The 23,983-nt window shown below is 34.7% G+C and overlaps 1 protein-coding gene across 2 annotated transcripts in view; it reads right to left on the reverse strand.

Moving 5' to 3' along the window:
* Nucleotides 1-23,983, reverse strand: part of MAN2A1 (mannosidase alpha class 2A member 1) — a 162,314-nt gene that overhangs the window by 49,869 nt on the left and 88,462 nt on the right. For both annotated transcript variants that reach the window (XM_054589984.1, XM_054589985.1), the window contains exons 11-12: nt 22,197-22,311; nt 20,068-20,135 (exon numbers count right to left, since the gene is read on the reverse strand). In XM_054589984.1, the coding sequence (XP_054445959.1) occupies nt 20,068-20,135; nt 22,197-22,311 (183 nt within the window). The remainder of the gene's footprint in view (nt 1-20,067; nt 20,136-22,196; nt 22,312-23,983) is intronic.

The following is a 23,983-nucleotide window of genomic DNA, read 5'->3' on the forward strand; positions in this document are numbered from 1 at the left end:
ATATTAGATCTTCAACAATCATACTCAGTTTTATGATTCTTGGGCTCTGGAGTCAGACACATTCATGCTCAAAGCCCCACCATGGCACTTAGAATTTGAGAGGCTTTAGGCAAGTTATTTCATTTCTCCAAACCTTATCTCTATCCTCATCTATAAAACCAGGAGACAAGATTGTTGTTAGCGTTAAATGATAAAATGTTTGGAAAATCATATTGTTCAGCCTTAGCACAAAGTAGAATCTCAATAGCAATTAATTTTTCTCCTTTCCTTTATGAAAGCCTCCTGGCATCCTGACCAGGGACCATAGTACATGAGTCATACTGGATGGTGGAGCGAACGTTTTAATTAACCCAGGTCACTTGAGCTGCCTTAAATGATCTTTTATGTAAGACATATATAAATCTAAATGAGAGATATTAACAAAACCACACATGTGATTACATAGATACCTTGAAACAAGAATATGAATAACATGTGCAGGTTAGGGGGAGGTAGAATCACAGGTGCATAGAATATACACAAACACAACGTAAACACATGGTATATGGCTAAGTTAAAAAGCAAGAAATAAAAACTAAGAGAAGGATGCTTCCTCCTCTGTATAGCTATATATTTGTGAATGTGAATACACATACCCTGCCCTGAAGGTATCTATAGTCTAAGAAAGGGCAGAGACAGAAACTGTTCAATTCAATAGGTAGGTAATAGGACAAAAGTATGCAGACACTGTCCTGTGACAAACACAAAACAGTTAACAGAATGATTAGAAATCAGAAGAGCATTCACAATAGAGAATTATTTTCACATAAGATGAGTAGAATGTATATATAGAAAATAGCAAAACTTAACTGAGACATAACAATGAAAAAATAAACAGATACACCATTCTGGATGAGAAAACTAAAATACTACCAATAAGACAACTCTCTTAAGATTAACTAATGAAACTTATGCAATGCCAATCAAAACCCCACTGAAATCCTTTTGTTGGAAGAAAGGGATCATTAGCAGGCTAAAAAATTCTGTAATGTATCTATGATAACAGATGAGCAAAACAAATGATTAAAGGAATACATTAAAACAACAGGCCAAGAGTGATTCCAGAAGAGTTAAAAAGTTTAAAAACAAGAAAGATACACAATTAATAGAAAAAATTATATAATTTGTGGTACAAAAGGTCACTCTAATCATAGTAGGAAAATATAATGAAGTAAAAGGCTGGCAGATTTGATAAAAAGCATAAATCTTTTCTCTCTTAAAATGAGAGGGTAAAAAAATAAAAGAAAATCAAATTCAGGAAATTTGTAAAGTTTCCTGAACTCTTACAAAGCAACAGAAATATAAACACTGAAGGAGAAAAAAGTGAGCATTTTTCTTTTATCAAATTGAAGCTGAAAAATAAATGATACTTCCATTTCAGGAAAGATGGAGTAGATGAAGATACACAAGAGCTCTCACTTCTACTGGCCAACTAGAAAAGCCAGATTAAATACAGTAATCATCTCCTGGAAGGCAATAGAGCAAGCGATTTTCAACTGGTGTGTTGCAAGAATTTTTAAAACATGCAATACCTGACTGTTTAGTCAGAGTCACTGACCTCTTTTCCCTTATATTGTCAGATTAAAAAATGACAACAGCCACCGTGGCCTCTGTAGCTCAGTTGGTTGAAGCGTCATCCTGTAAACTGAAAGGCTGCAGGTTCGATCCCTGGTCAGGGCATGTACAAGGGGCAACGGATCAATGTTTCTCTTGCACATTGATGTGTCTCTCCCTTTCTCTCTCCCTCCCTTCCATTCTCTCTAAAATCAATAAACATATCCTGCAGTGAGGGTAAAAAAAAAAAAATTACAACACCCAACACAACAAAGCTGTCAGGGGTGAATGAATCAAAATTATACCTATTTTTTGTCAAATCAGCAAAAAATATTTTTTGTGTACCGCAGAATGAGATGAAAAAGGTTAAGAATCACTGCAATCGAGAAGCTCTGGTTTTATAAGAGAAAGACTAGAGACTTTTTACCACCGACCACAGAAAAAGAAAGTCTTGAGTCCTGCAAACAGTGGCGGGGTGGGGGTGGGTAAAGAACTGTAAGAGCTTGTGGTCTTTGAAACGAAGTGTGTCTAGCCCATGGAGTACTCTCTGCCACTTCCTCATCCTCTAGCCACCAGGCCTGATGTGCCCAAACTCCCAATGTTCAGTTCAAGGGCTCACAGCTAATAAGGAGAAAGCAAATGAGAAACACCCAAAACCTACACTCTGTACTAAACAAATGTAAACTCCCTTACACCAAGGTAGTTACTCTTAACCTTCAAAAATTCTATTTCTTTCCTAATCTTTGAATATCTTATGCAGACCCCATTCACTGGAAAAATGCACACATGCACAAGATGTTTCATACGGGTTTCAAGGCCTCCCAGTTTAAGAACCTTTCTATTTTTATAAAATAGGCCTTCTTCAACAGGCAAACAAATTTAACTGTTTTCCCATAGAGATCTCTCTAGAAACTATAAAATAACAATGTTTCATATCTTCAATTAGATATTGGAATTTACATTTGCAAGGGGAAAAACAAAAGACCAAATTTCTGGCCTTCAAGTTAAGTAACAAATGTGGCCTTATCTAAGATGACAAAAAATTCAACATTGAGGAAGAGAACACTCTTTCTTTCAACAATAAAAATTGGGATTGTACTTCAAGATAGTAGTGCCTAAAAGTTACCTGATCTTCCTAGCATATGAAAGTTTATTTCAACTATTATTTCCTATACTTAGGAAAGTAACTTTCTTAAAAACCATGGACAAAAATATTAAGAATCTATCATGCCATGGAGAATCATTTGTCCAAAAACAAGATTCAAAGAGAAAATGAACCAGTACACTGCATGTGTGATTGAATCCAAATGTAAACCTGCCCTTCATGAAACAGTACGATGGCAAAACTTAAAACTGCTGTCATCAACTAGGTATTTGATTTCTGATAATACCTTACTATCCTCAAATCCAGGAATTCCATAAAATATTACTAATAAAAGTTCTTAGTTTAGATAAAAAGTATAGATTATAAGGTAAATATTCTATAAAGCTATGTCAGAAAACAGTACTATGGTTAGAGAATTTTTTTAAATTTTTTTTATAATATTATTAGACAAAGGAATAAGTCAACAATAAAGTTGTCTATTAAAGGAATATTTTTGCTATTTTTTAACTCAAAGTAAATTTGACTTGGCAGGTGGTAGGTTTTTTTCAGATGCAATAGTAATAACAATAATACCAACAGCTAGCATTAAATGAGCCATTTAGAATAGCGTCTTTTAGATATGTGTGCTTTATTTGAATTAACTCCTTTCAGCTTCACAACCAACTTATGAAGTCCTAAAAGCATGCCCATGTTAGATATGAAGAGTTCAGTACGCCACACACAGCCATTAAAATAGTAGAGCGAGGATCCAAACTCAGGCAGTTACTTGAGCTGGGCTCCGAGGCATCTTAGAGGTAGGAAAGGGGGTGCCGCTCTCCTCCAGCGTGTAAGACACTCAGGGAGTACATGGTGGAAGAACAGATGTGCAACCTGCTGCACTCAGTCCCATCTCACCAAGGCTCTCTGACTGCTGCCTCATCAGAAGATTCTAGAGCCACCTCAACAAAGAGCCTTTACTCTGACAGCATCCAACCACCTGCAGTGGTAGGGCTGGGTGAAGGGTGTTTCTTTGAGACGATGAAGCTGAAGCCACTTCTCCTAGCTGCTATAAGGACAGCACAAGCTGTTCTTTCAGTAAGTTCTTACTTTTTTAAAGAGGTCATGGAAAGGGAATTGATATATAATAGGTCTTCATTTTGTACTAGTACCAGTATTTTGGAAGACAGTTTCCCATGTTCCAGTTATTGCACAAATTTGGTTGTTTTCCAGACTTGGGTTTTCTACCCTAGAAGTTCCTTTCCTGCTGTTTGTCCAAGTGAATGTTTTATAAATGATTTATGTTTTAACAAACAAGAAAATCAAGTGTCAGCTACATATGACCCTGGAGACCAGCTACTTCAACCTCCTCTCTCCCAAGACATACAATGGAACTAAAGTTTCAAAAACATAAAGGGGTTAGTGATAGATGTGGGACTAGAATGAGCCACCCTGACTCTCAGTCCAGGGCTTTCTTCACAATATTGTGCCTTTCCAGGCACCTGACAATGAGAAATGATCTTGAAATTATAACTACATATTTCAGGACTTTGTCACAATGAGAAAAGCATTTTGAAATATAACTAATGTAGAATCAACATGCAATTTTGTAACATTTATAAATAAAACAGGACTGCAAATTCATAACTATTTCTAGTACATAACAGAAAATAGAAAGCCAATAAAAAGGATAAATATTCCTTTCCAACTATTCTAAAACTTTTGATACTAAAGCAATAAAAAGAAACACACACAAAACTGCACAATTTGGCTGACCCCAAGAGTCTTGTCACCAATTAAGCTGCTTTTACTCTGCAAGAGTTTTTCCTAAAACAAAAATACCATCTGTTTTACCTAAAGCATTAAGATGTTCTATTTTCTTGTCAATTCAGAAATCACATCTGTAGCCATTTTCTGAAAAGACAGCAAAAGACATTATATTTATGGGTGGCTGCATAAAGAATGATGTTCAATCAAAATGTAATTTTCATCTACTAGAAGAAAATTTTATTTCTCCAATGACTATAACACTGTAACTTTGGAGGAACAGATAGTACATAAAACAGGCTGATTTTCACAAATAAAAAGACCTTAAAAGTTAATGTAGTAAAATAAGGCTGTTTTGTTGGTAAAGACAGAACAGGCAAATATTCACTTTGTATATCTTTGTCAATGACTGAAATATATCTTGTGTGAGGCTCATGTTTGAAAAGAAAACAACCTTTTATTGGTGCTACATCTCTTCATGCTAGCAAGGCATCACAGAGGTAGAAACATGAAAACAACATAACACAAACCACTTTTCTATTTTCAAAACACTTTAAAGACACAACATTGGTCCTAGGAAAGACACTGTACTCTACAATCCAATGAACTGACTGAAGATACAAAACACTAGAGAAAACATCATTCACAGTGAACGCAAACACGATGTCACAGGAGAAAAAGAACATGTTTCGAAGAAAAACACACAAGCCATCCAACTACCTAAAATACTATGAGCATATATTAAGTACCTACAAAAAAGTCTGAAACTCAGGAATGTTTTAGTGTAAAAAAATAGCCCAATTGTACATAAAATTTTCTTGCCTAAAAAATAAAATAATAAAATAATGCTGCTCTCCAAATAAGGACGAAATAAATAAGTCCAAAGGCTCTATTTAAAATTTTTCTTTTACCACAAAGTTGTGAAGTGTTCTGAAGTCCAAGATGGGCTTGAAGCCCTCCCTGACTTTTTCAGGATCAGGAAACCTTCACTAAAATCCTTTTCCTTGTTCCTCTTGTAGTGCACGCTTTATTAATCTGCATTTAGAAGGAAAAAAAATCTGGTTCAGAAGAATGGAAGACTTTGAATTATGCATCACTTCAGTCTGTGCTCTGAACTGCTCTGAGTTAATTAGCTCTATGTTAGCAATTTCAGAAGACATGATGGACGCTGACGGAAAGAAGAACACTGAGGGCAGAGGACTAAGTGTGCATGAAACCTGAGAAAATAAACAACTAATGATTCTGTCTCATATAATTGTCAATTACCCCCACCCCAATGCAAACCACTTAAAAAAAATCACTCACATTCCAGATAGACTTTAACACTGTCACAGTGCATGATATAACTAACTATCAGAGAAAGAACCTTTGGAGCTACGTCAATAACAGAACAGAATCATTCAAACTTTGCATTATCTGGAAAACACACCAAAACTAATGCCAGCCCTTTGTCAACACTATCTCATCTTCTTTCCAAAGTTCATCTTAGGCTCTACAAAGTTAAATATTTCCAGATATCTTAACTGGAAATTATTATGATCATTCCTAGACTAAGGGTAGTAGTCCCCATGCTAACTCTGCCTTCACACTGCAAGGTATCAAAATATCTTATCATATATATGTACATATTTTTCTTCCCTGTCTTCTGCACTTTCCTGATTATGGTCTTGATGGGATAAGTGCAAGATGTTGTAAGCAACAAACAACATTACCTTAATTTCATTAGACAAACCATACAACTCAAGTCCCTATATAATAATCTGAAAATAAACTAGAACCTCATGGCTAGTTAAGGAAGTTTGATAAAGTATAAACAATAAAATGTCAATTGAAACACAACTCACCAGGCAATTTTGAAGGTGCTCACGGAACACACAACTACTTTGCCATTGTTTTTTAAGAAATAAAACTTAAAACCATCATTTAAAATGCAGTCTGTTCAACTACTTCCATAAACAAAATCTAAATTAAATAAAATCTAAAATCATTTTGCATCTAGGAACAAAATCACAGCAGACTAATGACAGGGGGCCTAGAAAGAAAGAGTCTTTTGAAGTTCACATAAAATTCATGAAAAGAACACCCTGAAAGTACTAAAGAAACAAACTCCACACTGTAAATCATTTACAATGTGTGAGGTTTATAGTAGCCTACTGACAGTCTCGTGAAACTTATAAATGACAGTAAAAATGTATATATAATTAATATACAAACATATTATTTAAAGCTGCCCATCATAAAAATTAAGCTGCCTGATACAAGAACTGTAAAAATATTATTTCAGGAGGCACAGGAACGGTGTAAGAAATTTTTTAAAAAGACAAATTCTGATAATGAGGACTCTTGCAGTAGAGTCAGAAAGCTGGAACACTCAGTAGAGTCCAGGAAAGGACTCTTCCAAAGAAAAAAGCCGATACTCAAACACCTCCATGCATAGGGAATGCGGCACAGAAGGGCGAAGAGTCAGCACTGCTCAGGTAGCAAAGATCTCTTGAGAGACAGACATTTTCCAACAGACTATTAAAAGGAATGGGAATCAAGACAGGGAAGCAAAGGTAAAGCACTCAAGCATAAATGCTAATCATAATCCAACACCAGTCAGAAGAATCAAGGTGGTTTCTGCTGTGAACTTGGTAATTATTTTAAACAATTTCATAATTCTTCCAAAACATTACTTGACAGGTCTATAATCTCTATCTGTAAAATCCAGAAAGCTTGAAGATTTTTCAAAACCTAAACTGAACTGATATGAAGGTATCCATAATTATTTATCCCCCTTGATCTTATTATTCAGAAATTTTTATGCCCTGGCTGGTGTGGCTCAGTGGATTGAGCACTGGCCTGTGAACTGAAAGGTCACCAGTCTGATTCCCAGTGAAGGGCACCTGCCAGAGTTGCGGGGCCATGTCCCCAGTTGGGGGCGTGTAAGAGGCAATCAACCGATTAATGTATCTCTCACACATCGATTAATGTATCTCTCACACATCGATGTTTCTCTCCCTCTTTTTCTCCCTCCCGTCCCCTCTCTCTAAAGGTAAGTAAAGTCTTTTAAAAAAATTAAAAAAATAATTTTAAAGTATTTGATGAGTCCTGCCTCAGACTCGGAAGTATTATGCAATACACATATATGGCATTTCCTAAAATTAAAAAGAAAAACCAAATTCACAAATATATCTAGCCCTGAAGATTTCAAGTAAAGAATTAAGCACTTGTATTCTGGGGCAGGCTATATGGCAGAGTCTAAGCCACAGACTACTTTCAGGAAACACTGCCTCTATGGGTTCTGAGCAAGAAAGAACCAAGAAACAAAAGGGGAAAGAACACAGAAATACATTCCAGCACAGTGCTATACAAGTCAAGAACACAAATAAACCTGTCATTGAATACCTGGCTAACTGAACCAAGGAATAAGTATATTTTAACATGGTCTTAAATAGGACACTAAGAAATAGTAAACATTTAAGAAATCTCTATTTCTTAATATGTGAACATCCCAAATCCCAATAGGATATATATGCCCTTATTTTGTGAGTTTTTACTTTAACTCTCTCCCAATTCTTAATTTTGCAATACCCAATTATATTTTGGTTTTGAACTAAAAGAAAATCTCTCTGGGATAATAACTGTGTTTGATATGATTTCTTTTCTACCTGGGAGGAAGTGTTGAGATGAAGTTTTTAAGAAACTTGTAACAGCCAACACTAATTTATTTAGCGCAGATGCTTCTAAAGTGTACAGAACACACTCCAGTTTGAAGGAGTCAGGGAAGAGTAGGCAATGATCAGAAAATATGGTAGATGCCCTACAGTCTAGGACATTGTTCATTAATGAGCTTAATGAGTAGATGCTGGTAGTGGCCCACCCAATAACCATTCTCACATTCTCTTTTACTGATAGAAACCCAATTTTACTCAGGATTACAATCCTAGCTTACACACACACACACACACACACCCTTGATTCTCACGTTTGGGGTAGCCATGTGACATAGTTCTGGCCAATGAAATATAATTAGAATTTAATTAAGAGAGTTTCCCAGGAAATTATATCCATAATTTAATAAAAGTCAGCAGACTCTACTGGCATAACTGTAATCCTTGCTGCTCCTCATCCCTGGTGGGCACACAGAGGCCATATTTGGAGAAGCAGGCATAACTTGAGACCTCGAGAAAAGTCACAGGCTAAAGATGGCAGAGCTGACAGGTAAAAGGGGCCAGGTCCTTTGATGACCTGATGGAACAAATCACGAGTCCTGGATTACCAAACTTGAAATTTGTTCATAAGAAAAACTAGGTTCTCTCGTGAAGTCAATGTAATAAGGTTCTGTTATACATAGTTGAATGCATTCTTAAGTGAAATACTATATATGCAAGAAGTAATAGTGGGTAACGTAGGGAGGCCAATAAGTACCAAGACTTAATATTGATCTTTAAAAGAAGGTAACACTGAATGCAAGATGATTCTGCTAAAGCACATACGATGTCTGTCTGGAAAGTAGCCAGCCATGTAATATGGAAAATAGAGACACTTACTGAAGAAGATACAAGAAACATTGTACATATGACAATTATACCTCAGTCCCCTTCAAAGTAGGCACCCTAGGACCTCACACAGTCCTTCCAGCATCTCTTCTACTGTTCAAAAACACTCTGCAAAATCCTTTGTTGGAATCGTTATGAGCTGCCTCATCATATGAACATTTTCCTGAAACTCATCAAAAGTCTGAAATATCTTCCATTTCAAAGGTGATTTTAGTTTTTGGAATCCCCAGATCACCTTCTAGTTCTCACATGGTTGGTAGCTGATCTTTGTTGACTGCAGCCCGTACATGTTCAACATTCTCAGGTGTTCTGCTTGCTGCAGGACTTCCAGAATGTGGATCACTTTCAACAGATTCTCAATCATCTTTGAAGCATTTGTGCCACACTTTTATGTGCACTGCACTCATTGAATCATCACCAAAAGCCTTCTGAATCATCCAAATAGTTTCCGTAGAGGAATGTTCAAGCTTAACACAAAATTTGATGTAGATTCATTGTTCTACTCACTCATTTTGAATGTGATGGCTACACAGTACACACGCTTTCAGTGGCGTCTACTGCCCCCACTGACTAGTACAGTGAACTCATCATTGTTTATGCATGCGCATTCCAGTCCACTCTGCATGGCTGCCAGGTTACATCGATGTCGTGCAAACTGGTTTCATTATATTAACGATGGCTAGTCTTTTTCTGTACAGCCCTTGTATTTTCCCATCAAGATTCGTAAATATAAACAAAATTGCCCTTAAAGGGTTGCTTACTTTTAATTATGTCCTTTACTTAACTGCCTATCAGATATTACTTTTAACTTCTCTCTCATAGTTTTCATCTCCCCATCTCAGTTATCAATTAAGCAAAGACCTCCTACATGCCAAATACTTCTTCCTTATTTCACTTATTTACAACTTCTTTAATTCAAACATGTTCTCTGCATTTTCTCCATGGAAACTGAAAGGCATATTTCATTAAAACTTAGGCTAAAACCTTAGAATTTATCAATCCCATACTACTTTTATTATAAAAATAAATGCTAACTTGGCATCTTTTTAAAACTTTATATAGAATTTTATGAACACAGGATATTTGACCAACTCACTGATAGCTTTTGTCTCTTAAAATATTTGTTCACATGATAAAGCTGAGAGACGTATCTTCCAATGCACTGCCTACTTAGGATGCTCCTGGCACATACTACTAAATCACTTTCTGGAAAGATTGCTAGGTGTGTCACGGTAGAATGATTAACAAGATCCAAACTATGACTTCGCCAGGTTTATAGGACATCTCTTCAAAGGAACATTATAAGGCAATAAGTGGCACAGGAGTTGAGTAAACACGTAGTCCCATGGGAGCATACAAGCAACACCCTGCCCTGACTGAAAGATACCAGGGGAAGGCTCCAGAGAATGTAAAATGTAAGCGGAGTCCCAAAAGATACCAGGAATCAACCACGCAAACTGGAGCTAGAGGGCAGGTGGCATGGTTGATTTTTCTTTTTCTTAGCTGCAAAGGTCCAGAGATAAAAGAACACAGCATGTCAGAGAACTGATAGGGGAAGGGCTGAAGCATGCTGTGCTCTCTACTTCTTTGAGATATTAACATTATCTGAAGCTATAGATCCATCCGCATTACTGTTGGTACAGTACCATTACCTTATAGAAGTTCTGCCAAAACTAGATGGGCACTTCCACTTTCAGTTTAGTATCACAACAATTATTTGGATTTCACAATGTCTCTATCTTTCTTCTTTGTTTTTTTGGTTTTTTTTAAATTAGGGACCTTGACTTTTTATTTTTCAAGATTTTATTTATTTATTTTTAGAGAGAGGGGAAAGGAGGGAGAAAGAGGGAGAGAAACATCAATGTGCAAGAGGAACATCAATCGGCTGTCTCTTGCACACCCCCAACCCACCAGGGACCTGACTCGCAACCCAGGCATGTGCCCTCACCAGGAATCGAACTGGAATCAAACCAGCAACCTTTCAGTTTGCAGGATAATGCCCAACTCACTGAGCCACACCAGTCAGGACATGGATTTCACAATGTCTATCTCTAATGCTGTCTACATTTTGATTCATGTATCAGTCAGCTGAGTAGACTTTATCAAGAAAATTTTTAAAAAGAAGAGTACCTTTCATATATTTTATTTAAAAATGTCTTTTTGTTGCCTTCTCATATTAAAGATAAATTTGAGTATAAAAAGATTTCAATACTTCATATTCTTCTCATCACAGAGAAGAAACTTAAGTCAGTCTAGCTTTTGTTCCATAATACAGAATATTCGTCTTTCTGTCTGGGTACTTTGACAATATGTCCTTTTCCTTTTAATTAAGTTACCAAGATGCACTATGGGTAACTCTCTTTTCATTTATATTACCCAGAACTTAGACCACTTCATCTATAAAGTGAGAACCTTCCCAGCTCTGAAAACTTATAATTATATCTTTGACCACTGCCTCTGCTCCATTTTTTTTCCTCCTAAAGAAAACCTGTAATTCTTTTAACAAACTGATGGTTGCTAGATCATCAGGTAGGGGGTTTGGGAGAGAAATGAAAAAGGTGAAAGGCATTAGAAGTACAAATTGCCAGTTATAAAAATGATCACAAGAATGTAATGTACAGCTTAGGGAATAAAGTCAATAATACTGTAATAACTATGTATGGTGTCAGATGGGTATTAGACATCAAGATGATAAGGTACTTAATCGTCTAAAGACTATGTTGTACACCTGACTAATATAATATTGTCTGTCAACTGTAATTGAAAAATAAATATAAAACAAGACACTATAGTTCTTTTGTTGAAATCCTGTTCTCTATACCTATAATCTTCTTCATTGTTACTACTCATCTTCTTTTTCTCTGCATTCTTGAAAAGTATCTCATGGTTTTTTGTTTTTTATTTTAATTCATGTCCATGATACACACTTTCACAATGTCAGCTTCACTCTTCACAATCACTAATGAAGATGTTTTGTCATAGCCTACAACCAACAATCTTTCCTTACTGCGCTCCTCCCATTTCCCACAACATCTTGTCATCTTTTCATTTCAGGTTTTTGCTTTCTGTTTCATATTGTTTAGAGATCATGACTTAAACATTTTGAGAATTCCAAAGAGGTTTCGTTAAACTTTTTTTCTGGTATCTTTAAGGTGTAAGCTGTTCTTCTGAGTCTTCATGTTACTCCCCATTTTTTGTCATTCTATACAATTTTGTCATAGGTTTCCTATGATAACTTTCCCTTTCCTTACCCTCATAGAAGGAGCACCCACCCTGTGAATGCTAAAGGTACCCTTGGTCTTTATTCTGGTACTGGCAGAAGTCTCTCTCTTGTCTAAATTTAGTTAATTTGACATGTATATGTTGTGCCAGGTATTTGCCAAGGGACTCAAAAGCATACAAATTCCCTAACCCCAGAGAGCTAATGTTTTAGCAAGGGCAATGGACAAAAAGAAATAAATAAAATAACTATGTTGTTAAAAATGCCTGAAGGATGTACAGAAGATGCAGTAATGGAGAAAAGAGTGAATGAATAATAAGTTCACATGCACAGATGCAGCCTGACTGCACGTTCTCAAAAGGCTACCATCCAAGGTGGCTATGCCCAAAGTATTCAGTCTTCTGTGTCAGTCCTGGTGCTCTGAACAAATGGAGGCTTCTGTCTTCAACAAAGGAATATCATGGTATTCTTCTTGCCCACGCTACCATCAATAGTAATTTCCTTGATTGGACACTTTCCAACAGCAATGTTCTACCCTAAGTTCCCCATTTATCCCTGCCTATCTCATTGCTGGCAGATTCAGTTTCCAAATTGGTTGCAAAATACAGACATAGTGGAAGCCCTCTTATCAGTATGATGAAGGCTGGCAATAGATCTGTTAACTGAAAGAATTAAAGTTGATTTGAAAGTAAAAGTTAAATTAGGATATGCAAGTATACATATGTAAGTTACATATGATGTCCTACTTTAACTTTACCATAAAACATACAAATGTGTATCATTTTCCAATCTACTGATGACATAAGATCAAAGCTTCTGCTTTGACTATGGGACTACTAATTAGAGTCCTGTGTCATATTTTCTGCTTAACTATATGTATGATAAATCATCTATGGTTTCTAAATTTGACCAAGAACTTAAAACACTTAAAAAATATTAAGCAATCTGAGTAGAGACTGGTTCTACATCTTTATGATTTCTCCCCAATTCTTCATAAGAATCTTGCCAATATTTATCAGTGATACACCTTTGTTGAAAATTTCTGAAATACTCAACCTCATATATATACAGGGTGGGGCAAAAGTAGGTTAACAGTTGTTCATATGGAAAATAATTCAATAATTAATAAATAATACAAGAATAAACTTTTGTGTTTCATCTATTCACAACTGTAAACCTACTTTTGCCCTACCTATATATAAAAATACTTTTGCATAATTCATCATTGTAATAAAAGTTAAATTGTGAGAGAAAAATAACAGAACTGACTTGAGAATAAATGATTCAAAATGCTTACACAAGTCAACTGAAATACTGCTGAGGGGGAAGTATACCAGCTCACTAGCAACAGGGTTAAGGGTCCCATGGGAACAGAAAAGGAATGGAAAATATCAGTTGATTTAGCTGGTCAAGTAAGTGGAAATTGGCTAATAGAGATCTTAGGCAGAAAGGACAACAAAAAAAGAATACTTACCTATCTGCTAAACAGCCTTAAAAAATAGCACCCTCCCTGTAGAAAATACTTGACTATTTTTCTAGTTGAAACGTACTAGAATTTCAAGGCCTTAGGGGTAAACATTATGAAAATAAAAATGAATCAATCTCCATACCTGCTTTTAGAGACTAGTGTATTGCTTTTATTTCTAACTGTTTATCACTGGTCAGTGAATGAATGCATTTTTCAGCCCATTTCAATCAGCTTTGTAGTTTATGAATATCTTAGATTGTGGCAATAGCTTGACTTTCAAACCAACATTTTGGTGTTCCTCTGATTGTTCATCATCTTCTTTGTCTTCATGAGTTTTAACAGGAAATTGAGAGTCAATCTCAGGGTCCCTAGTCTGCCATCATATAAAATGGAAGTATCAACTTTTTAATAATATGTACGTACTATGTGTTATTTCATCTAAGTCAATGTAAGGTTGAAATAGTAATTCAGGAATTAATATTCATCATTCCTAATGTCATAAAATAAGTAGAAATGTTAAGGGCAAGGAGGATATTGTGAGAAAAATGGAGCCACTAATTGGGTCCCTCCCAAAGACCTTTATATTTCCACGAGAAATCAGGCAAAATGCAAGCCTGTGAATGACTGATTTACAATAGCAAACACTAGATATGATTATTTTATATTGCTACGCAGACTTGATTGTTCCAAAACTAGTTCCACCCACTAACCAAAGAAGTTGAAACATAAAATTAACTACTTTATCATGTTGAAGGTATCTCCAATTTCATAAGAAACTTTTGCTTATTTAAATAAGGTACTATATTCTACTCAGTCTTTTGGGTAAAACATCCTTACTAAAAATATCCCAGGTCACAGACAGGCTGAAACATGTTTCTGAGAACTAGTCAATCTATATCTTGAACAAGTCAATGTTAACAAAATAGAACTCAGATGGAACACAGATGAAAATACACAAACACTTTTCATGAGCAAGAGCAATTCATGCTTAAAGTATTAATTGTTCAGAAAAGTAGCTCAGAGGAGAGTTTAGGAACTCATCTTCCAAGTCCAGTAATGAGTATTAATTCATAAATGGATTATGCTATTAACACCCAGATAGACCTGGACTAGAATAGCTCCGTTGTTTGTTTTTTTTTTAAAGATTCTTCAGTATTGTAAGTTTAAAAATCCCTCATTACAAGAAAAGTTCTAAACTAACTTTAAAAGGAAAGGACATTTCAGTTGTTCTCAGAATAAAAGAACCTATGGAGGGTACACATCGTCAAATCCTAGTCAAATCTTTTATTCTATTCTTACCTTGAATTCCGTTGGGATAATTTTAAAATTCAGCCCACCATTTTTGACAGGAAACTCTCAATCTTCCTGACTTTATACATTTATTTTCCCACTATCTAATGTGAAGACATTCCTATACTCATTGTCTAGTACATGACAAGATTTGAAATGAAACCATAACAATCCATGAGTAACAAGCACAGTTCTTATATAGTTATTTCTACTAACGCTTTCCCATCTCCCTCAAGGAAAACAGTCAAGCACAAGGCAAGCTCCATCTCGACCTTTATAGCTCTCTCATCAGACTCCAGTTTCTCATACGAGGACCAACTTGACTCAAGTTGTGGAATCTCAGTTCAGTCACTGAGGTACAACTGCTTCCACCACATCTGCATTATAATAAATAATACTGCCAACATCTGAGTGTTTCGAATTCTGTTTTCCCAGAAATTTCATTTCCAAATAACAAAAAGAAGGCTGTGAGCTTGGCTTCTTCACTTAAAACTTACTTTTAAACAACTGGTAGAGATATTAGATACTTTCTTAGATACATTCTGACTTGATATAAAAATACATTGATGACGTGGTGACCACTGACAAAATGATCTAAGTCCTTGAATCCCAATTCACTGATAATTACTGCCAGAAGAAATGTTTGTGACAACAATATTGAGAAACAGAAAACATAGAATCATCAAGTATTCTAAGTCAACAACAAAGTCTTATGTATAAAAACCAACTGGATAAGGGTCAACTCATTTGGGTATATGGGAATATCTTTTGAACTCATTTATTCTTAAGAACCAAGAATGCAGTCTCAACAAAGTTAATTCTATAAGAATGCTATGATGCTGAGATGTAATCTAAAATTTTTCAAGTCTCATGGTATGAAACTCTAAAATGTCTCAAATAAGCTATTGTCCAAATGTTGAGGAAATTCAAAGCTCTACTGAATTATTATTTAATTTATTTTTACTTACAGTAGTACTTAGTGTATCAGGAAGCCTCCTGGCATCCAACCTTCAAATGTTAAATGAAAGAATATATACCACAATACCATATTTTCTGGGGAAAACGTATACCACATTTTCACATAGAATATGAACAATATTCTATGAATATCTGGTGCCTGAAGTTTAATATTCTTTTTAGTAAATAAGTGTATTTCAACAAATCTTCATTGAATCATTATTATGTTGAATATAATACCATAGCCACAGTGGTGAGAATAAATAAAAGAAAGTTGCTAACCTCAAGGAGCTTGTAATCTAGCAGGATTAACTTCAAGTGATTTTACTGGCAGAAATAAGCCAACATCAATTCCCAGCCATATGAGTCAGCCATTTTGAACATGATTTAAATGAAAAATTTGGGCTAAAACTTAGGGCATGTATCTTGGGAGAAGGGTGAGTTTATTTTATTTTGCACATGGGAAGTTTATGAATTGTGGTGACCAGTGGCTGAACTACCGTAGATAGTCTCCAAAAATGAACTGCCATTATTCCCTTTGCTTCCTGTACATACTCTTCACGTCAGGTAATGGAGAGTAACTGCCCTTCCCCTGAATCTTGGCTGAGCTTCGTTACTTGCTTGACTAATAGAATGTAGCAGAAATGACTTTCTAGGACTTCTGAGGCTAGGTACTAAGAAGCTTTGCCATTTCCACTCAGGTAATTTTCTCAGAGTTCTGCTTCAGGCAGATTCCTCTGACAACTGCATGTAATGTATCATGAGCATAGAGAAAGAGAAGACAAAAGGGTCAGAAGCCATTGCAGTAGTTTAAGCAAAACATCAAGCATAGCTTAAAACCAGATGTAGTCGGAAAAGAGGAGATGACGAATGTCAGAGATGGTTAAAGGTAAAATCCAAAAGACTCCCCAGTTAATGAAACTTAAGGAATAAAAAAAGGTAGAAGTCAATGCAGGCTCTGGGATTTCAGAACCTAGAGAATGAAAAAGGAATAATCCTACTAATCAATATTGGGATCTAAAAGGAAAACACAAATGGAAAATAAAAAGGAAATTAAATTAGAGGTGCTAGGAGACCATTCAATAAATAAAGAGCATGGAGAACCATTCAATAAATAAATGGCAATGGGGACAGGGAGTGCCTTTTCTGGAATAAAGTACTATTTTTTATATCCAGTTGATGTTATGAAATAACCCAAGCCTAGAAAACACTGATTTCATTAGTGTCTACACATAGCTAACGGTTTCTTCTCCACTTAATCGCTTCCTTTTCTGGCCCAAAGAAAAAGATGTAAGATTCCTTACCAACAATTGCCTTACTAAAAATTAAAAGCACTTAAAGGTTAATTTGTAATCGTTGTTTGAATACATTTTCCTCACACTAAAAAACTCTACTGGAAAAATAAATTTCAGGCTTCCCTGCTTATGCTGTGGTGGCGACACCCATTGCCACCCTGCCTGAGCGGATGGAACATGAAGACAAAAATCTGTTCACCTGTCACAGACTTCGGTGTCCTCCAAGTCCCTAATCCTGTACGTTTTTTTGTTGTTTTTTTTTACAGTCAGTTTCCCCAGGCAGTCATGATGCAGAGAGAAACAGAAATATCTTTTGTACATTTAAGGGTTATTTGAGGCCAGACAATTTGTGACTTGTTCAGGGTGCCCTACTTTTAACTCTTAATTGTATCTGCTTTCTATACATACATTATATACCTTGCATAAGACTGTGAATTACATTAGTGTTCCTACATCATTATAGATTATGGACTACCTTTTAAATACAAACTAAGTTACATTATATTATGACTATAACTAACTTTGCCAACAACATGATCAAATTCATTTTCACGTATTTAAATCATGTAGGTTTAGATCAGTGTTTCACTACCTTTCTACTTTATAACCTCCTTAAAGATACTTTTTAAACATTTTCCCTAATCATCCTCCATACTATTTTAACATTACACATGAAAGGAATGTCTGTTACATACTAGTATATACTGTATCTGTGTATTATATATTAAAAAGAATAAGTTTTTTTCAAAACCCCCAAGAACCTCCTGAGAAGGACATCTTCCCACTGAAAATGCATGTTTTATTTAGATTAATAATTAGTTGCTCAAATAAGAATAATATTATAATCAAATAACGCTAAGCCTTCGAGCATCACAAAAAAATGATAAAATATGAAAAAAATCTCATGTCCATACTTCCAAAACTTCCCATTTTGAAGAATGAGAAGTGCTGACAATTATTTAACTTTCAGTACCTACTAAATAAGACCAACATAATTTTTCCATTCTTTAGTAATTTTACTGAGAGATCAGTAACTCAGATAATTTGTGGCTAACAGGTAAAACATAGATTTTAAAACAAAAAATATAAGTAGTTATAGTCATGAGGCTCTAAAAGTATAAAATGGATAATAGAGATAAAATAAGAATCTGATAATAAGTATCCCCAATTAATATAACTATGGAAATAGTAACATTGACATTTGTTAGGAAAGAACTGTGAAGAAATAATATTAAGATGAAAAACACAATTTAAATATAAACTGTTTAAAAGGAAATATCAAAAGTGACCCTTTTACTAATAGCCTCAAAAGATCTATGTATGTTTATCTGTAATTGTAACTCCTCAATATTGAAATTCAAAACTATTATTTCTTCTTAATTAATACACCCATATAGCCTAACTTTCTTCCTGTAGTACAAGTCAGCCTAACTTCTCACTTACTCCTGGCTAAGTCAAGGAGAGCAGGAAGTAGAGAAACCACTTAAGAGGGTACAGCTCTGACCCATTATGGTCTCACCCCCACACCTCATTTCACTTCCCTAACATGCATCTATAGGAAGACTGACGGGGTGAGGATGAAATATAAGTTACTTGTAGCAAACGTTAAGTCAATCTCATAGTCAGCACAAAGGAAAGATCTTTCCCCACCAAAATAAAGGGGAAAAAGTTAATAGATAACAGGATTATGCCTAAAAGCAAATAGGTTTAATGGCAGTTTATAAGGGACAGAGTAATTAACAAAGAGGCATATAACCCCAAATTCATCAAAACATTTTTTATTCTAAGAAAACATTTTGTAATTTTATAATTAATTTTTCTTTCAGTATCATTATTGTTTGCATCCTAACTATGACTTGACAATCTGAAAGCTCTTAAGACTTCAGCAACACTTCAAACTTAAGGCTTAAACTTTCCCTTCAAGTTAATCTCATCCTTTTCTGGCCAAAAGAAAAAGGTGTAGGATTTCTTTTGTATCCTGTGATACTTTAGTACTACCAAAGTATACTTACCTTCTTATTTTAAGGTATGAGAAATTTATTATGTCTCTACTTATTGAATAAAGTCAGCTAAGGCTTTAGTCTATTCTTAACTGGAATCTCAACTTACTAGCAACTGTAAATTTTCTGTAATACTTTGATTCCATTTATATTTAAATAACTTTAATAAAGTATACCTCATTAAAATCATAAATTATTCTTTATAATCATTTGTTTATCCGATAATTTCTAACAGGTAATATTAAATCTCTCAATCTAAATAGTGAAAAGTTGTATTACAAAAACATATTGCATATCTGGATACACTGGGTACTGACCGATGTATATGTGGTCATTAAAAATAGATGATTTGGTTAAATAATTGCCAGTAAAAACAAAACATTTCTTTGTAAACCAGAGGCAGCCACCAATTAAATGTCCCATTTTTAAGGCAGCTAAACGCCTTTCCCATTTACCTTAACATAAATCAATAGTGCTAAAATCAGGCACTTTGACCAGCACAATATACATAGAAACTTATCTCCTAGTAATAATTAAGTTCCTTTCTTCACTTGAAAAATAGCAAAAAGTTTATTCAAGAAAGAGCTTAACATAAAAATAACCAGTATTAAAAAGACAGGGTAATTTTTATCATAAACCTACATATTTACCATCTCATACCAAATATATATTAACTGTTAGCACTAAACATGATACAGTCAGAAAAAAACGGTTTCTTCAGAAAATGTTTTAAAATTAATAAATTGATTAAATAAAATACTACCTCAAAATATAAGCTGACTAGAGAAAAGAATCATAAAAATCAAAAAAAGTAAAGCCAGGAAAGTAGTAAAAGTATATGAGAAATGTATTTACCTTGGCTCCACACTCAGCTTTATTATATTTTTTTGTGGCAGAGAACCTTGTGATTTTTGTTTCAAATCCTATAAAAATGAACAGAAGTTTTTATTTTACTTTTAAAACAAGTTTCAAAATTATATTATGACCTTGCAAAACTCTTGAAAAGGGCAAAATAGGATTTAAAAAAATCCTCTTGCCAGCTACATAATGCCCACGAAGTTCAAAACAAATAATTCTATGTGCATGCATGCATACAGAGTCTGTCCAGAAAGTATCCATCTAAGTACTATGACAAATAGAGATGTGTATTGAAGATACAAAAAACATTGTACATAGGACAATGACGCCCCAGTCCCCTTCAAAGTAGGCACCTTGGGACTTTACACAGTTCTCCTAATTGCCATCAGCTGCCCTGAAGTATTTTCCTGAATCTCACTGATGGTCTAAAATCTCTTCCCTTTCAGTTGAAGGTGATTTTAGTTTTGGAAAAGCCAGAAGTCACAGGGCACCAAATCTGGGCTGTAGGGGAGCTGAGCCACCTGGGTGATTTGATGTTTCGCCAAAAAACTCTGCATGAGACATGATGCCTGAGTGGGCACACTGTATTGATGAAGCTGTCAATCACCAGCTGCCCATAGCTGCAGCCTTCTGAATCATCCAAATAGTTTCCATGGAGGAGTGTTCAAGCTTAACACAAAATCTGAGGCAGATTTGTCGCTCTACTTTCTCAGTCATTTTGAATGAGACACACAGTACACATGCTCACTCATTGACATCTACCACTCCCACTGACTAATACAGTTAAGTTGTCATTGTTCACACATGCACATTCCAGTCCATTATCCTTGGCTGCCAGGTTACACTTATGTCATGCAAACAGTTCTAGTTATATTAACAATGGCTGTACTTTTTCCGGACAGGCCTAGTATGTATACAATTAGATGTCAAGTACAGCATATGTAACAGGGACTAGAGTCCATATGGGTAGTTCTAATTAGGAACCAAATAAATCTAGCTCTAAAGAAAATTTTACAAGAAGTTTACTACTTTACTTTTGTATCCTATGTTTCATATTCTTAAGAAATGTATGTCCACTTACTGTGTGTTTTACTTTAATATGAAAATGTATAATCATGATTTGATAAGCATCAGGGTATGAAAATATCTGATTCCACATGTATAAATTTATATTGTATATAAAATGTCAAAGTCTGTCATTCACAATAGACTCTAATGACACATAAATTACAATTTTAAAATATCTCAGTGCCCAAGTGGAAGTGTAAAGAGGGTGGCAATCAAACATTTTTTCAACTGTTCTGCTACAGAAGAATATTTTCTTCAATTCAGAGTATGTTATATTAGCTCATCAGATTCTATTAACAGCACTAAACAAGGTAGATGTTATCATCACATATTACAGATAGATGAATGAGGGCTCACAGATGTTACAACTTTTTCAAGGCCCATGCAACCTGGTGCAGAGGTTGAGGGTAACAGCTAGTGTCCTCAGTCTCAAACACTTCTCTACTAGCACACATAACTCAGCATAGCCCACAGCACTCACGGTCTCTACTAGCACGCATAACTCAGCACAGCACACAGCACTCACGGTCTCTACTAGCACGCATAACTCAGCACAGCACACAGCACTCACGGTCTCTACTAGCGCGCATAACTCAGCACAGCCCACAGCACTCATGGACTTATCCTGAAACCAGAAGACAATTAAGAATTATTCAAATGGAATGTTAGCAAGAGCAGACTAAGGATTTAGAGAAGTTCAAATATCAAGGGTCTTCTAATTAATGCCCAGCAGAACAGTTATTTATAATGTCTAGTTACCTTACAATATCATCTTAATAGTGTTCTAAAGCCTATATGTTTCACATATATTGAAATGTTTCTTATTTTATTTTTCATGCTTAGATTTAGTCAGAACAAAATACATACCATAAATCAAATATAGCAAAGGAAAGAAGAACACACAGGTAATTTATATAAAGTAATGCAAATTATTTAAAATAATGTACAAAAAATAATTATTTTTCAATGTCTTTTCACTAATCTTCTCACCCCCTTTTCAGATCTGTGAACAAAAGAATCACACATTTTCATAATGAACATAAGAGATATCAACTAACCATTTCTAGGAGAAGAGCAGAAGAGTAAGATTCGTACAAGTGTTTGTCCTTCAAAAGAAGAAGTAGTGTAGAATATCCAATTATCATCTTCAAATTCATTAATGAATGAAAGAGTCTGTGAACAAAAAAGTTTACAAGCCTGAGAATTAAAAAATCGGTATATAATATTTTCAATTTCCTTAATAAATGGTCAAGCCACCATTACCTTCGTCCGGTATCCACAAAGTGAAACCAAGAATGAACCTATCTATAATGAATTGGCTCAATTTTGCCCCCAATTAAGTACTTAGAAAAAAAAAAGTTTCATCAAAAGATAACACTGTAAGAACTCATTTAAAAGAGGAAACTTTCAGGACACACCTGAAACACATAAACTTATACAAACTACCTATACTTTCTATGACTATCGTACCAAATAGTAAGAACATCCAGCATGTTTACCCCAATAGCATTTTGAAGCAATGATTTGATATTTCACCTTTGAAAAATCTTTAACAAGCATTTAAACAACAAAAGAAAGACATGAGATTAACTCTCATTCACAAAAAAATTCAATTCAATCATTATACACTTAAAAGAATGCAAATTCCTGAAGAGTTAAAATAGATACTTTGTTAAACCTAGTTTCAAGTTCTTGTCCAAAAACCTAGAATAAAGAAAATTTTTCACAGATCTGGAAAATGAAATTTTCTTTATCCTTGTTACTTATCTGTCATTGAACTTGTTAGCTATATTCAAACTTTCAATTTTATGTATTAACTATATTTATGTATTTACTATATTTTTATGTCTGAGGAACCAAAGGATGTTTATAAATCAATTGATTCAAAGTCAATTCTGGAATACAATCTTGGTTTACTACTAACTATTGCTAAAGCACTACAAATGGGAAAAAGAACTTGCTTGAAATTTCTTTTCAAGTTAAGTGTTATTGCTTTAAAGCTTTATAAGAGCAGTCATTCCTCAGTAAACACAGAGAAATTTGTAGAGAAACTTTGCTAATAATGGTTTCAATCAACCATCAGACTCAAATCTACTATTTTTACAGAGTGATTACATTATCTTCCCAGACACAGGAAGCTAATATTTGGGTCTGTCCATTAAATATATTTTTGTTGGCATTCAACAACAAAAAAAAATTGTAAAAGAGTTAGAAATAACTTATTTTTGCAGAGCATTAAGATTACTTTCAAATATGTAAGTGATCATGATCAAATTATAGTAAATCTATAACTATAGCATTAAAACCTTATGGATTTGACTTCAGGCCATCATGCAGGTAAATTCCTCATTCTATTCAAATGTTACCCAGATGGTAACAAGTATTCTCACCAGACTAAAAGCCTATATATGAATACAATTCAGTTATGGAAACAAGACCCTCAATCAAAGTTCATTTTTATGATTTATATGGCTATCTTCATTAGGCTGTCTGAACCTGCAAAATAAGAGTCATGTTCTAGATCAGCTAAAACCTTATATGCATTACAGCGTATTAAAGTATCCTAATTAAACTCAGTGAATGCCAAGAATCGATGTTTGTATCCTAAAGGCACACATACAGTCTTTTTTGTACTTTTAAAGATTTTTTCATGGACATGGACAACAGCGTGGGAATTGACATGGAGGGGGTTGGATGGGTGGAGGAGGATAAAGGGGGAAAATTTGAGACAACTGTAATAGAATAAACATGATTTTAAAAAAAGAAAGAAAGATTTTTTTCTCTTTAAATTTATTGGGGTGACTGATTAATAATATTATATAGGTTTCAGGTGTACAATTCTCTA

This window comes from Pteronotus mesoamericanus, unplaced genomic scaffold (assembly GCF_021234165.1).
Source record: "Pteronotus mesoamericanus isolate MK-2021 breed Mesoamerican mustached bat unplaced genomic scaffold, CSHL_Meso_final scaffold_167, whole genome shotgun sequence".
In the NCBI taxonomy this organism is placed as follows: domain Eukaryota; kingdom Metazoa; phylum Chordata; class Mammalia; order Chiroptera; family Mormoopidae; genus Pteronotus; species Pteronotus mesoamericanus.